The sequence below is a fragment of the Ammodytes marinus genome (assembly GCF_949987685.1).
Source record: "Ammodytes marinus genome assembly, chromosome: 16".
Taxonomy (NCBI): domain Eukaryota; kingdom Metazoa; phylum Chordata; class Actinopteri; order Uranoscopiformes; family Ammodytidae; genus Ammodytes; species Ammodytes marinus.
In genome coordinates, this window is record NC_137220.1 from 13,733,761 (window position 1) to 13,748,031 (window position 14,271).

The 14,271-nt window shown below is 41.7% G+C and overlaps 2 protein-coding genes across 4 annotated transcripts; both read left to right on the plus strand.

Annotated features, from left to right (window-relative positions):
* Positions 1-5: 5 nt before the first annotated feature.
* On the plus strand, positions 6-1,982 carry LOC307262612 (transportin-2-like). The gene is made up of 5 exons (XM_080043559.1): positions 6-11; positions 330-462; positions 1,082-1,307; positions 1,495-1,635; positions 1,895-1,982. Exons 2-4 carry the CDS (start codon positions 348-350, stop codon positions 1,514-1,516), a joined length of 363 nt encoding a protein of 120 aa, XP_079899685.1. The 5' UTR covers positions 6-11; positions 330-347; the 3' UTR covers positions 1,517-1,635; positions 1,895-1,982.
* A 269-nt stretch (positions 1,983-2,251) lies between these two features.
* Positions 2,252-13,704, plus strand: LOC307262611 (transportin-2-like). Of its 3 annotated transcripts, XM_080043556.1 has the most exons (10): positions 5,903-6,000; positions 6,300-6,525; positions 6,732-6,884; positions 7,113-7,211; positions 7,469-7,548; positions 7,994-8,085; positions 8,334-8,430; positions 8,744-8,840; positions 11,143-11,297; positions 11,516-13,704. In XM_080043556.1, exons 3-8 carry the CDS (start codon positions 6,740-6,742, stop codon positions 8,774-8,776), a joined length of 546 nt encoding a protein of 181 aa, XP_079899682.1. In that variant the 5' UTR covers positions 5,903-6,000; positions 6,300-6,525; positions 6,732-6,739; the 3' UTR covers positions 8,777-8,840; positions 11,143-11,297; positions 11,516-13,704. The 3 variants fall into 3 exon arrangements, with proteins under 3 accessions (XP_079899684.1, XP_079899682.1, XP_079899683.1); XM_080043558.1 differs by lacking the exons at positions 6,732-6,884; positions 7,113-7,211; positions 7,469-7,548; ... (3 more) ...; positions 11,143-11,297; positions 11,516-13,704 and adding exons at positions 2,252-2,332; positions 3,086-3,217; positions 3,472-3,568; ... (2 more) ...; positions 4,701-4,780; positions 5,519-5,649 and having other exon boundaries at positions 5,904-6,000; positions 6,300-6,518; XM_080043557.1 differs by lacking the exons at positions 5,903-6,000; positions 6,300-6,525 and having other exon boundaries at positions 6,637-6,884.
* The last annotated feature ends 567 nt before the right edge of the window (positions 13,705-14,271 follow it).

The following is a 14,271-nucleotide window of genomic DNA, read 5'->3' on the forward strand; positions in this document are numbered from 1 at the left end:
ACATATTAAAGGTGAGCCTCTTGTTTTGTACAGTCTACAGTTCCTTCACATTCAGAAATCTGCCCTTCGTATGCACGTATACGTTAAAGGCTTTACTATGTAATTCTGGAGAATGTTGACAAATCGCTGTCAAAATCTGAGTATATCTCCTCACAATCTGCTGTCTGTAGTGTGTGTGTGTGCGCGCGCGCTGGAAAAAAAGGGGACACAGTACAAACAAGTAGTAGATTGTGAGAGCGATTCACTGATTTCTGACAGTGATTAGTCAAAATTCTCCAGAATTACCTAGTATGTCATTTATTAAATAGAAAATGTGTGCGTTTGTCCAGGGTGATGTCCTAGCCAATATGTTCCTTGATGATCTTCTGCCCCACCTCCTGCCGCTCCTGAAAGGCCTGCTCTTCCACCCCGACTGGGTTGTCAAGGAGTCTGGCCTCCTGGTGTTGGGGGCCATAGCTGAGGGTGAGCCTTGCAGGACTAGTGTTCTCATAGAAACTACACTTGTTATCCAAGTCCATCTGCCATCTGGAAATGATGACACAATGTCAATGATATATGATGATAGTTTTTGTTTTAATTTCTGATTTGCCAAGACTGTATTCAGCTATTGCACCACAGTGTTAGATTTTCTCTTCCATTTTGACGGCTAAAGGCTTTCTTTAATGGAAGTAATTCGGTGTCACCGTGTTTTGTACTGTATTGTAACAAGTTTGTGCCTCTGTCCTCCTTTCCAGCTGAGTTCATGCCACCTGGGCCATTGGAGAGATCGCCATGCAAATGGGTGAGAAAACGGCTCACACTGTGTCTGCACTTAAACTAATGCTTTTATTTTACTTTTAATAAATAGTTGTGTTCACTGTAAATAAGTGCTTGCTATCTGGAAATGATGACACACCCAGCTCATTGATATACAATGATACTTTATGTTCCTATTATTTCTGATCCAGATTTGCCAAGACTTTGTATTGATCCATTGCTTTAGGTGTTGTGGTGTTCTAACACATTAACTGCAGTCTCTAAGGTTTAAATCTTTGATTATTGCTCATTTGTAACTTGTTTTTTAATTTGATCCATGCTTCAGGCTGCATGCAGGGCATGGTGCCCTATCTGCCCGAGCTGATGCCCCACCTCATCCAGTGTCTATGTGACAAAAAGGCCCTGGTTCGATCCATCGCCTGCTGGACCCTGAGTCGCTATGCCCATTGGGTGGTGTCTCAGCCCCCTGACTCCTACCTCAAACCCCTCATGACGGAGCTTCTCAAACGCATCCTGGACGGCAACAAGAGAGTGCAGGAGGCTGCCTGCAGGTGAGCACCGTTATGCTGTTCCTCTACTTCCTAGGTGGACATGATGAAACACCCAGCTCATTGATATACAATGATACTTTATGTTCCTATTATTTCTGATCCACTCCTTGCCACATGTCATTCCCAGACCAGAACAACTAAGAAAAGATTGAAAAATAAATTCTCCATCTTTGTTCATTTCTTTTAGTGTCATTTGGTGCCCTACCTGAGCTTCATTCTGGACACACTGGTTTTTGCCTTTGGGAAGTACCAGCACAAGAATCTACTCATTCTCTACGACGCCATAGGAACTCTGGCAGACTCCGTGGGTCACCACCTCAATCAGCCTGTAAGTGCCTTTAGAACTTTCCAAGTCCATCTCGCATCTGGAAATGATGACACACCCAGCTCATTGATATACAATGATACTTTATGTTCCTATTATTTCTGACCCAGATTTGCCAAGACTCTGTGCTGAGCTGTTGCACAACAGGGTGTTAGTTTTTCTCTTTTGTGTTTTGACGGCTGAACGCTTTGTTTAATGGAAGTAATTCGATGTCACTGTGTTTTGTATCGTAACAAGTTTGTGCCCCTGTCCTCCTCTCCAGCTCAGTTCATGCCCATCCTGGGGCTCAACCTGAACCCAGAGTTTATCTCTGTGTGTAACAACGCCACCTGGGCCATTAGAGAGATCGCCATGCAAATTGGTGAGAAAGCGTCTCACACTTATTGGTTATGCTTTTATTGCTGCTTTTTTCAATTTTACTCTTTATAAATGGTTTCGTTCACTGTAAACAAGTGCTTGCTTTCTGGAAATGATGACACACCCAGCTCATTGATATACAATGATACTTTATGTTCCTATTATTTCTGATCCAGATATCACATGCCTCAGCCGGCAAAGTTTAGTTTTTTTTTAGTTGGCCCTTTTTCCTCAGACACTCTCTCCTGTGTATGTGTCTGTAGGTGTAGAGATGCAGCTGTATTTGGTCGTGGTGGCTTCCTGGGTCAGCCCCAAGGATGACCTGAGAGACATGTTCTATAAAGTGAGTAAAGGGAATGCTATATCACTGATCCCATTAACACGTTGATCTATTTGAAATACTTACCTTATTTTCAATGAGTGTTTTTATGTAACTGTTCCCTCCCCATGTTTGTTTCTGGCTCACCACACTGTGATGATCAACAATTAGACATTCGAAATCTGAATTCTTTTGAGGATGATTTATGAGTCTGAGAAGTGTGTGTCGAGCTAGTAGTTTGGGGAAGGACACAGTTTCACTTTAAAAGTGGAGTCAGCAATTCTGGAGAATGCTTCTTGTCAATTCTTTGTTGTTAATCAGTGAATATCTCATGGTCTGCTACTTACTGTTTATGCACTGAAAAAAATCTGGTGTTAATACACAGCCTAGGCTGTCTGTAAACTGGCATGTTACCTTGGACTCGAGCCAAGGGTCTAAGGGCAGGGTGTCATACTGTATGGAATGTGAAGCCCACTGAGGCAAATGTCTATTTGTGATATTGGGCTATACAAATAAAACTGATTTTGATCTTACATTTGGTCCTCTTCTTTTACTTACCATTTGGTTACATACCAGTTTACAGAGCCCAGGCTGTCTGTAATGACGACATTCTTTTTCAGCACACATATTACAGACAGGAAGAGGATCATGAGACAATCACTATTTTATACAAGTGATTTTGACGACAAGCATTCTCAAAGATTTGCTGACTCCACCTTTTTTTGAAGCAATACTGAGTTTTAAGAGTTTGTTTGTTTTCTGATTTGCTTTTTCCAGGAGCTTGCACGGCCTCAAGGACCAGGTTAGGGACCATTACTGGCAGCCCCACCTCCTGCCGCTCCTGAAAGGCCTGCTCTTCCACCCCGACTGGGTTGTCAAGGAGTCTGGTGTTGGGGGCCATAGCTGAGGGTGAGCCTTGCAGGACTAGTGTTCTCATAGAAACTACACAGTTGTTATCCAAGTCCATCTGGCATCTGGAAATGATGACACAATGTCAATGATACATGATGATAGTTTTTGTTTTAATTTCTGATCCAGATTTGCCAAGACTCTGTATTGAGCTGTTGCACCACGTGTTCACGGCTGAACGCTTTCTTTGATGGAAGTAATTCGATGTCACTGTTTGCATTGTAACAAGTTTGTGCCCCTGTCCTCCTCTCCAGCTGAGTTCATGCCCATCCTGGGGCTCAACCTGAACCCAGAGTTTATCTCTGTGTAACAATGCCACCTGGGCCATTGGAGAGATCGCCATGCAAATTGGTGAGAAAACGGCTCACACTGTCTGCACTTTAACTAATGCTTTATTTTACTTTTTATAAATAGTTGTTCACTGTAAACAAGTGCTTGCTATCTGGAAATGATGACACACCCAGCTCATTGATATACAATGATACTTTATGTTCCTATTATTTCTGATCCAGATTTGCCAAGACTTTGTATTGAGCTATTGCTTTAGGTGTTGTGGTGTTCTAACACATTAACTGCAGTCTCTAAGGTTTAAATCTTTATTATTGCTCATTTGTAACTTGTTTTTTAATTTGATCCATGCTTCAGGCTGCATGCAGGGCATGGTGCCCTATCTGCCCGAGCTGATGCCCCACCTTATCCAGTGTCTATGTGACAAAAAGGCCCTGGTTCGATCCATCGCCTGCTGGACCCTGAGTCGCTATGCCCATTGGGTGGTGTCCCAGCCCCCAGACTCGTACCTCAAACCCCTCATGACGGAGCTTCTCAAACGCATCCTGGATGGCAACAAGAGAGTGCAGGAGGCCGCCTGCAGGTGAGCACCGTTATGCTGTTCCTCTCCTTCCTAGGTGGACATGATGAAACACCCAGCTCATTGATATACAATGATACTTTATGTTCCTATTATTTCTGATCCAGATTTGCCAAGACTCTGTGCTGAGCGGTTGTATAACACGGTGTTAGTTTTTCTCTTTTGTGTTTTGACGGCTGAACGCTTTGTTTCATGGAAGTAATTCGATGTCACTGTTTGCATTGTAACAAGTTTGTGCCCCTGTCCTCCTCTCCAGCTGAGTTCATGCCCATCCTGGGGCTCAACCTGAACCCAGAGTTTATCTCTGTGTGTAACAATGCCACCTGGGCCATGGGAGAGATCGCCATGCAAATTGGTGAGAAAGCGTCTCACACTTATTGGTTATGCTTTTATTGCTGCTTTTTTCAATTTTACTTTTTATAAATGGTTGCGTAAAATTTTAAACAAGTGCTTGCTTTCTGGAAATGATGACACACCCAGCTCATTGATATACAATGATACTTTATGTTCCTATTATTTCTGATCCAGATATCACATGCCTCAGCCGGCAAAGTTTAGTTTTTTTTTAGGTGGCCCTTTTTCCTCAGACACTCTCTCCTGTGTATGTGTCTGTAGGTGTAGAGATGCAGCTGTATGTGGTCGTGGTGGCTTCCTGGGTCAGCCCCAAGGATGACCTGAGAGACATGTTCTATAAAGTGAGTAAAGGGAATGCTATGTCACTGATCCCATTAACACGTTGATCTTTTTGAAATACTTATCTTATTTTCAATAAGTGTTTTTATGTAACTGTTCCCTCCCCATGTTTGTTTCTGGCTCACCACACTGTGATGATCAACAATTAGACATTCGAAATCTGAATTCTTTTGAGGATGATTTATGAGTCTGAGAAGTGTGTGTCGAGCTAGTAGTTTGGGGAAGGACACAGTTTCACTTTAAAGGTGGAGTCAGCAATTCTGGAGAATGCTTGTTGTTAATCAGTGAATATCTCATGGTCTGCTACTTACTGTTTATGCACTGAAAAAAATCTGGTGTTAATACACAGCCTAGGCTCTGTAAACTGGCATGTTACCTTGGACTCGAGCCAAGGGTCTAAGGGCAGGGTGTCATACTGTATGGAATGTGAAGCCCACTGAGGCAAATGTCTATTTGTGATATTGGGCTATACAAATAAAACTGATTTTGATCTTACATTTGGTCCTCTTCTTTTACTTACCATTTGGTTACATACCAGTTTACAGAGCCCAGGCTGTCTGTAATGACGACATTCTTTTTCAGCACACATATTACAGACAGGAAGAGGATCATGAGACAATCACTATTTTATACAAGTGATTTTGACGACAAGCATTCTCAAAGATTTGCTGACTCCACCTTTTTTTGAAGCAATACTGAGTTTTAAGAGTTTGTTTGTTTTCTGATTTGCTTTTTCCAAGATCTTGCACGGCCTCAAGGACCAGGTTAGGGACCATTACTGGCAGCCCCACCTCCTGCCGCTCCTGAAAGGCCTGCTCTTCCACCCCGACTGGGTTGTCAAGGAGTCTGGTGTTGGGGGCCATAGCTGAGGGTGAGCCTTGCAGGACTAGTGTTCTCATAGAAACTACACAGTTGTTATCCAAGTCCATCTGGCATCTGGAAATGATGACACAATGTCAATGATACATGATGATAGTTTTTGTTTTAATTTCTGATCCAGATTTGCCAAGACTCTGTATTGAGCTATTGCACCACGTGTTCACGGCTGAAAGCTTTCTTTGATGGAAGTAATTCGATGTCACTGTTTGCATTGTAACAAGTTTGTGCCCCTGTCCTCCTCTCCAGCTGAGTTCATGCCCATCCTGGGGCTCAACCTGAACCCAGAGTTTATCTCTGTGTAACAATGCCACCTGGGCCATTGGAGAGATCGCCATGCAAATTGGTGAGAAAACGGCTCATACTGTGTCTGCACTTTAACTAATGCTTTATTTTACTTTTTATAAATAGTTGTGTTCACTGTAAACAAGTGCTTGCTATCTGGAAATGATGACACACCCAGCTCATTGATATACAATGATACTTTATGTTCCTATTATTTCTGATCCAGATTTGCCAAGACTTTGTATTGAGCTATTGCTTTAGGTGTTGTGGTGTTCTAACACATTAACTGCAGTCTCTAAGGTTTAAATCTTTGATTATTGCTCATTTGTAACTTGTTTTTTAATTTGATCCATGCTTCAGGCTGCATGCAGGGCATGGTGCCCTATCTGCCCGAGCTGATGCCCCACCTCATCCAGTGTCTATGTGACAAAAAGGCCCTGGTTCGATCCATTGCCTGCTGGACCCTGAGTCGCTATGCCCATTGGGTGGTGTCCCAGCCCCCAGACTCCTACCTCAAACCCCTCATGACGGAGCTTCTCAAACGCATCCTGGACGGCAACAAGAGAGTGCAGGAGGCCGCCTGCAGGTGAGCACCGTTATGCTGTTCCTCTACTTCCTAGGTGGACATGATGAAACACCCAGCTCATTGATATACAATGATACTTTATGTTCCTATTATTTCTGATCCACTCCTTGCCACATGTCATTCCCAGACCAGAAAAACTAAGAAAAGATTGAAAAATAAATTCTCCATATTTCTTAATTTCTTTTATTGCGTTTGCTACATTGGAGGAAGAGGCATGCACAGAGCTGGTGCCCTACCTGAGCTTCATTCTGGACACACTGGTTTTTGCCTTTGGGAAGTACCAGCACAAGAATCTACTCATTCTCTACGACGCCATAGGAACTCTGGCAGACTCCGTGGGTCACCACCTCAATCAGCCTGTAAGTGCCTTAGAACTTTCCAAGTCCATCTCGCATCTGGAAATGATGACACACCCAGCTCATTGATATACAATGATACTTTATGTTCCTATTATTTCTGATCCAGATTTACCAAGACTGTGCTGAGCGGTTGCACAACAGGGTGTTAGTTTTTCTCTTTTGTGTTTTGACGGCTGAACACTTTTTTTCATAGAAGTAACAAGTTTGTGCCCCTGTCCTCCTCTCCAGCTGAGTTCATGCCCATCCTGGGGCTCAACCTGAACCCAGAGTTTATCTCTGTGTGTAACAACGCCACCTGGGCCATTAGAGAGATCGCCATGCAAATGGGTGAGAAAGCGTCTCACACTTATTGGTTATGCTTTTATTGCTGCTTTTTTAAATTTTACTTTTTATAAATGGTTTCGTTCACTGTAAACAAGTGCTTGCTTTCTGGAAATGATGACACACCCAGCTCATTGATATACAATGATACTTTATGTTCCTATTATTTCTGATCCAGATATCACATGCCTCAGCCGGCAAAGTTAAAAAATGTTAGGTGGCCCTTTTTCCTCAGACACTCTCTCCTGTGTATGTGTCTGTAGGTGCAGAGATGCAGCTGTATGTGGTCGTGGTGGCTTCCTGGGTCAGCCCCAAGGATGACCTGAGAGACATGTTCTATAAAGTGAGTAAAGGGTATGCTATATCACTGATCCCATTAACACCTTGATCTATTTGAAACAAGTACCTTATTTTCGATTAGTCTTTTTATGTAACTGTTCCCTCCCCATGTTTGTTTCTGGCTCACCACACTGTGATGATCAACAATTAGACATTCGAAATCTGAATTCTTTTGAGGATGATTTATGAGTCTGAGAAGTGTGTGTAGAGCTAGTAGTTTGGGGAAGGACACAGTTTCACTTTAAAGGTGGAGTCAGCAATTCTGGAGAATGCTTGTTGTACATTTTTTGTTGTTAATCAGCACACATATTACAGACAGGAAGAGGATCATGAGACAATCACTATTTTATACAAGTGATTTTGACGACAAGCATTCTCTAGATTTGCCTTTTTTTGAAGCAATACCGAGTTTGAAGAGTTTGATTGTTTTCTGATTTGCCTTTTCCAAGATCTTGCACGGCCTCAAGGACCAGGTTAGGGACCATTACTGGCAGCCCCACCTCCTGCCGCTCCTGAAAGGCCTGCTCTTCCACCCCGACAGGTGAGCATTGCAGGAATAGTGTTCTCATAGAAACTACAGTTGTTATCTAAGTCCATCTGGAAATGATGACACAATGTCAATGATACATGATGATAGTTTTTGTTTTAATTTCTGATCCAGATTTGCCAAGACTCTGTATTGAGCTATTGCACCACGTGTTCACGGCTGAACGCTTTCTTTGATGGGAGTAATTCAATGTCACTGTGTTTTTTATTTTAACAAGTTTGTGCCCCTGTCCTCCTCTCCAGCTCAGTTTATCCCCATCCTGGGGCTCAACCTGAACCCAGAGTTTATCTCTGTGTAACAATGCCACCTGGGCCATTGGAGAAATCGCCATGCAAATGGGTGAGAAAACGGCTCACACTGTGTCTGCACTTTAACTAATGCTTTTATTTTACTTTTTATAAATATTTGCGTTCAATGTAAACGAGTGCTTGCTATCTGGAAATGATGACACACCCAGCTCATTGATATACAATGATACTTTATGTTCCTATTATTTCTGATCCAGATTTGCCAAGACTGTGCTGAGCGGTTGCACAACAGGGTGTTAGTTTTTCTCTTTTGTGTTTTGACGGCTGAACACTTTTTTTCATAGAAGTAATTCGATGTCACTGTTTGCATTGTAACAAGTTTGTGCCCCTGTCCTCCTCTCCAGCTGAGTTTATGCCCATCCTGGGGCTCAACTTGAACCCAGAGTTTATCTGTGTGTAACAACGCCACCTGGGCCATTGGAGAGATCGCCATGCAAATGGGTGAGAAAACAGATCACACTTACGGCGCGTTTTGGGTTGTTTTCCATTGCAAATAGTACCTCCTGAATGTGGGCGGGGCGTCATATAAAGGGGCAGAAAGCAGACTCTTCTCCATTGTTTTCTACGTGTCACGTAGCCTATATTCCTATGCACGTAAACACAGGCATCATAAAGTTTACTGTTGAGTGCTTGTTTCAGGATATGTGTTTTCAAATGTAAGCCGAGTCTCAGCCTGAATAATTTATTGAGGTAATAATCAGTGCTGTCTGAGGCTTGTAATGCAGCTACGTGTCTCCTCTCGTGTCATGTAAAGCATGTTTTAAGTAACATCAGCTGTCTTGTTTCCCCTTCTAAATATATGTGGCAGACCGTTAATTAGCCACGTCGTTAACATTTTTACTTTGAGTTTTTTCAAAGGCAAAGCCAACTTAGTCAAAGTCCCGGAGGGTTGGGGAATATACAACAGAATTAATTTGAGTCGGACGGCGCTCTCATGACTGTCACTCCAGTCACTATTCTGGCGAATCAGTGTCTGGCAGTCTGCAGACGTCGCCTTATAGCAGTGGTATTCACTATTTTTTTCAGGAGAGCCGCACTGACAGGACAAAGTCAGCAGGAGAGCCATTTTTGCCGCAAAGTATCAAAAGCTATAAATCCAGTCATACATAAGCATGCCTGCTTATTAATATGTCATTCTTGAACCAGTGTTTCCCACAGTATTTTGTGAAACTGAGGGAACCCAGTCCTTAGGGGGGCATGCTCCCGGAAGAAAATTTGGTACCTTTTAACCCAGAATGCATCAATCTGGTGCACTTTTGGAGGAAAATTAAGTGTTAAGAGTTGTGTGACTGTGTACTATTATCTGGAATAATTTGGAGACACTGGGTCACATAACATGGAAGCTATTGAATAATAAAGTATTATCCTACTTTTTATTCAAATATTTGTTAAAAAAAAATGTATGAATGACATATTATCAATCAAAGTGGGTGTGTTCATATAATACCCCCCTGGAATACATTTGTTTTACCTTTCAAAAGGTAAATGCATCAATCTGGTGCACTATGAGAGGAAAGTTAAGAGGCTAATTCAACTGTGTCCTATGTGAGCTGTTTAGCAGCCTATTATTTTTCTGGAATAATTCAGAGACATTGGGAACCCTGCCTGATCAAAGTGAACATACAATATGCAGTTTAGCCAAAACACTTCATTTTCCTCGTTTGTGGAGCTTTTCATCTGTCCACCTGGTGCCCAACTGGTTTTGAATAGACATCTATCAATGTACCAGCAGTAACCAGCATGAAATGTTGAAATCGCATCCAAGCTAGCATTGTTGCGGTACCGTGCGTGTGGTTGCCAGGTTGTTAAGTGTTCTCCAATTTAAATGTCCAATTTAGCGATATGAAACGAGATCTATTTTTTTGCAAATGATTTAATATATTCCATGTTCGTGAGCATGCCTGTGATAGACGGTATGCATAACATATTTTTATTGACCGTGAGTTAGTTTTTTCCCCCACAGCCCAATCTATCCAAGAGCACATTCTCCCTTGTAATGCATGAAAACCGCAAATCTGGCAACCCCGCTGTCAGTCAGCGTACGGCTGAGCAAGTTTAAATATATTATTTTCTAGTCTGTATTTCCACCTTGTAATGCCGTTGTTGACTTATTCTTTTATTCATTATTTGTAAGAGAGCAGCCACGCTAGTTTAACAGGTTTGATGTTATAGATCTGCTTGTTTTTAATGGTTTTATGAAATATCTGTATTAACTACATGATCATATCACAGTATTTTTTTATTGCCATGCGAGCCGCACATAGAAGCTTGGCGAGCCGCATGCGGCTCGCGAGCCGCGCTATGAGTAACGCTGCCTTATAGCATCGTCTCAGCTCACTTGGAACCTCAAGCGAGGTAGTACCAAAAAAGAAGCCGGTACCATTTGTGTTGGGAAAGCAAAAAAGGCGTTGAGCTGATATTATGCAGTGGAAAAGCACCTTTAGTGTCGATGCTTTTACTGATGCTTTTATTTGACTTTTTATAAATGGTTGCGTTCACTGTAAATGAGTGTTTGGTATCTGGAAATGATGACACACCCAGCTCATTGATTTACAATGATACTTTATGTTCCTATTATTTCTGATCCAGATTTGCCAACACTGTGCTGAGCTGTTGCATCAGTTAGTTTCTCGCCCCCTTTTTTTATTATTATTTTTTTCATACGGCTGAAAGCTTTCTTTGGAAGTAATTTGATGTCACTGCTTGTATTGTAACATGTTTGTGCCCCTGTCCTCCTCCCCAGCTGAGTTCATGTCCAACATTCTGTGCTGCTGTAGAAACATAGCAGTGCAAAATGGCGACATCCCTGTTGGGTGACCCACTCGAAAGGCCTGCTCTTCCACCCCAACTTGGTCGTCAAGGAGTCTGGCCTCCTGGTGTTGGGGGCCATAGCTGAGGGTGAGCCTTGCAGGACTAGTGTTCTGATAGAAAGTACAGTTGTTATCCAAGTCCATCTGGAAATGATGACACAATGTCAATGATATATGATGATAGTTTTTGTTTTAATTTCTGATCCAGATTTGCCAAGACTCTCTATTGAGCTATTGCACCACCGTGTTTTTCTCTCCCATCTAAATCCGCCTCCATGATATGCTTTCTGTTTTGCTTTTTCCAAGATCTTGCACGGCTTCAAGGACCAGGTTGGGGAAGAGAACTGGCAGCAGTTCTCGGAGCAGTTTCCTCCTCTGTTGAAAGAGCGCCTGTCGGCCTGCTACGGGGTTTAATCCAACTTCCCCCTGGTCCACACAGGACACCGATAGTTATGTCAGGCAAACAGCCCTTTGTCACACACTATCCTCACATCTGGACATGGTGAAACACCCAGCTCCGTGATACAAAATGATACTTTTGGTTCAACTTTCTGATCCAGAATCTCCCATCCATGACATCCTTTTACCCCCAAACCATTCATATCAACACTTTTTGTAACTTTTTTTTATGCGATTCTTATTTATATTGTTAGCCCTATCCCCTTCCCCTGTCTGTCTTCTCCCCAGGTTAATATAGTAAAGAGTTACTGGGGAACTCATTGCGCTGCCCAGATTGTGGGGGGGACGTGATTGGCTTTGATCCTCAACTCAGCGGATGGCCTCCCTCTCCCTCCACGCCCTGTGTGTCTATAAAGGGGGAGGATGGGTGGTGGGTGTGCCGACCATTAGATTATATCAAATTTGCTGTGGATTAGCTGAAGGAGTCGGTCCTTACATTTTTTGGGACAAATGTGGAAAACAAATTAATATCTTTGTTTCAATCTGATATCAAGGCTGGCCATTTATTTGTTATTTCTTCTTCAACTGTGGTGCAGGTGGGATGTTCTCTTATGTATCCCTATTTGTTTGTGAATAGGGGAAAATAATATTTCTATTAATCTTTGCGTTGGCTTAAAGGTGAAGTAAGCGGTTTGTTTATGATAAAATAAGTGTTAAATCGCTCTTTATTCATACAGTGATCACTTACATAATGTGCGCGTTTCATAAAGCAGATCTCTGTCAGCTGCTCTAAATGTAATCGGCAAATAAACTTATTGGAGGATCCCGAAATTGATCAAATCACGAGAGAACGCTACAAACCGATAGAGATGACGCTAGATAACTTGCTGCTTGAAAACCGCAGTGCATTAATGTGGTGACGTAGGGACGAGCGAGGGGACTGCTAACTGCAGTAACTGACAGGAAGTTAGCTAAAAGAACCATTCCGCTTACAGCACCTTTTTTAAAGTTTTACTTCATAGAAATAGAAGTGCATATGTGTATTTTGATATAGCAATGTAAACATCATCAATTTTAGTATTTCTAAAATGTACAATATACTGAAAATTTTTCCTCCAACTGCATTGAGTGTCTTAACAGAATAACTTTTCTTTTTTTAATAAAAAAGGTGCACGTTTCTGGAGCAACTTAATGCATTTTTGGGACGTGATTGATTGGGACAACCTAAATCTTTTTCTGGCATACTAGATAGTAGGGAAGTATGGGGATTGGAACGCAGGGCATGAGCCATTTTCAGGATTTTTTTTCCCGTCTTTACAAAGAAAAAAAACATCTTAAATTGGTGGCACAATTCTAGATCACAACAGTTCGTCTCTATGGCTCCCGTTCAGAGAAGCAACGGAAAGCCTTCAAGAACATTCCAACTGGTAGTTCTGATGGACACAGTGTGGCCAACTGTTCCATTCTGTGCTTCTGTAGAACTGATGACATTCCAACCATGACGCTTCCAACATGGTGGCGCACAGGCCATGCCTGGGCCCCATGTATGGAGATATGAGACCCTTTCTAAGGGGAAAAAAACATTCTAAAAAATTCTCAGCTATTATGCACTAAATTAAACGTACTCATGGATATTATAATTATTTTCTACCAAGTCTGCTATGAAAAAAATCCCAAAATTCTACACACTGAAGGTTTAAACTCAAGTAAATGTGTTAAACAGACTAATTAATACAATTTGTGAAAACTATAAAGGTGCCTGACAAACATTTAGTTAAAATCTACTGTGGTTGCTGATGAGGAGCTATCAAAACCGAAAAGATAACTGTAAATTGCTGTTGAATGTAGTGATACTATGAATAAAAGGGTTAAAACCATGTACACTGTAGCCTATATAAAATGGGTTAAAACCAAAATGGAAAATCTGACCTGATGGTGCTACAGTCAGATCACCATCAAAGTGATTATTATTTTTCCATTGTAAAGTAAAAAGTATACCAAAAAAACGAATAAAGGTACTTTTTTTTTTACTTTCACTTGTGTGTACTTATTTTTTTGTTAAGATAAACGAATAAAATTCACCATAACAATGATGACCTTAATTGAATGAGCTTGTAGCTGTACCCTTCGTGTTCATTTAAAATGAAATACAATCTTTAAAGGTGCAGTGTGTCTCTATTTAGTGGCATTTAATGGTGAAAGTTCTGGAATGCAACGGGTGTGTGTAGCCCACCACTTTCGAATAACAGAATCTACAGTGGCCTTCAAAGACATCTAGTTACTAAAGATGGCGTCATCAACCACCAAGTTTTTCCGCTATCAAGTGATACATTGAAGATGTATTTAGTTATTAAGTACTTCTTCGCCTTCCAACAGGTGCATTTCATGGCAGTAAAAAATGGCGGCCTCCGTATATAAAAGGCTCGTTCTAAGGAAATAAAAGAAAAATCCACTTCAAGCACATACTTATGAATATTCTATTCTATTTGTACCTATTGTCTGTCCTGAAAAATGCAAATAAATTCTACACACTGCACTTGGAGTAGTTTACGGGTTAAGTTTTATGGTTGTTATGGTACCCAGTCTGATGACATCTTTCTACACCGGAAGTTGTTTTTGGAGTAACTTCGACTTCGCCCTGTTGTTCTTTTATAATGGGTCCA

Coding starts and splice junctions, on each gene's coding strand:
- LOC307262612 (XM_080043559.1), top strand. CDS start 348: ATGTTCCTTGATGATCTTCTGCCCCACCTCCTGCCGCTCCTGAAAGGC. Junction 463..1,081: donor GTTGGGGGCCATAGCTGAGG/GTGAGCCTTGCA, acceptor TCCATGCTTCAG/GCTGCATGCAGGGCATGGTG. Junction 1,308..1,494: donor GTGCAGGAGGCTGCCTGCAG/GTGAGCACCGTT, acceptor CATTTCTTTTAG/TGTCATTTGGTGCCCTACCT.
- LOC307262611 (XM_080043556.1), top strand. CDS start 6,740: ATGCACAGAGCTGGTGCCCTACCTGAGCTTCATTCTGGACACACTGGT. Junction 8,086..8,333: donor CTGCTCTTCCACCCCGACAG/GTGAGCATTGCA, acceptor CCTCCTCTCCAG/CTCAGTTTATCCCCATCCTG. Junction 8,431..8,743: donor AGAAATCGCCATGCAAATGG/GTGAGAAAACGG, acceptor CCTCCTCTCCAG/CTGAGTTTATGCCCATCCTG.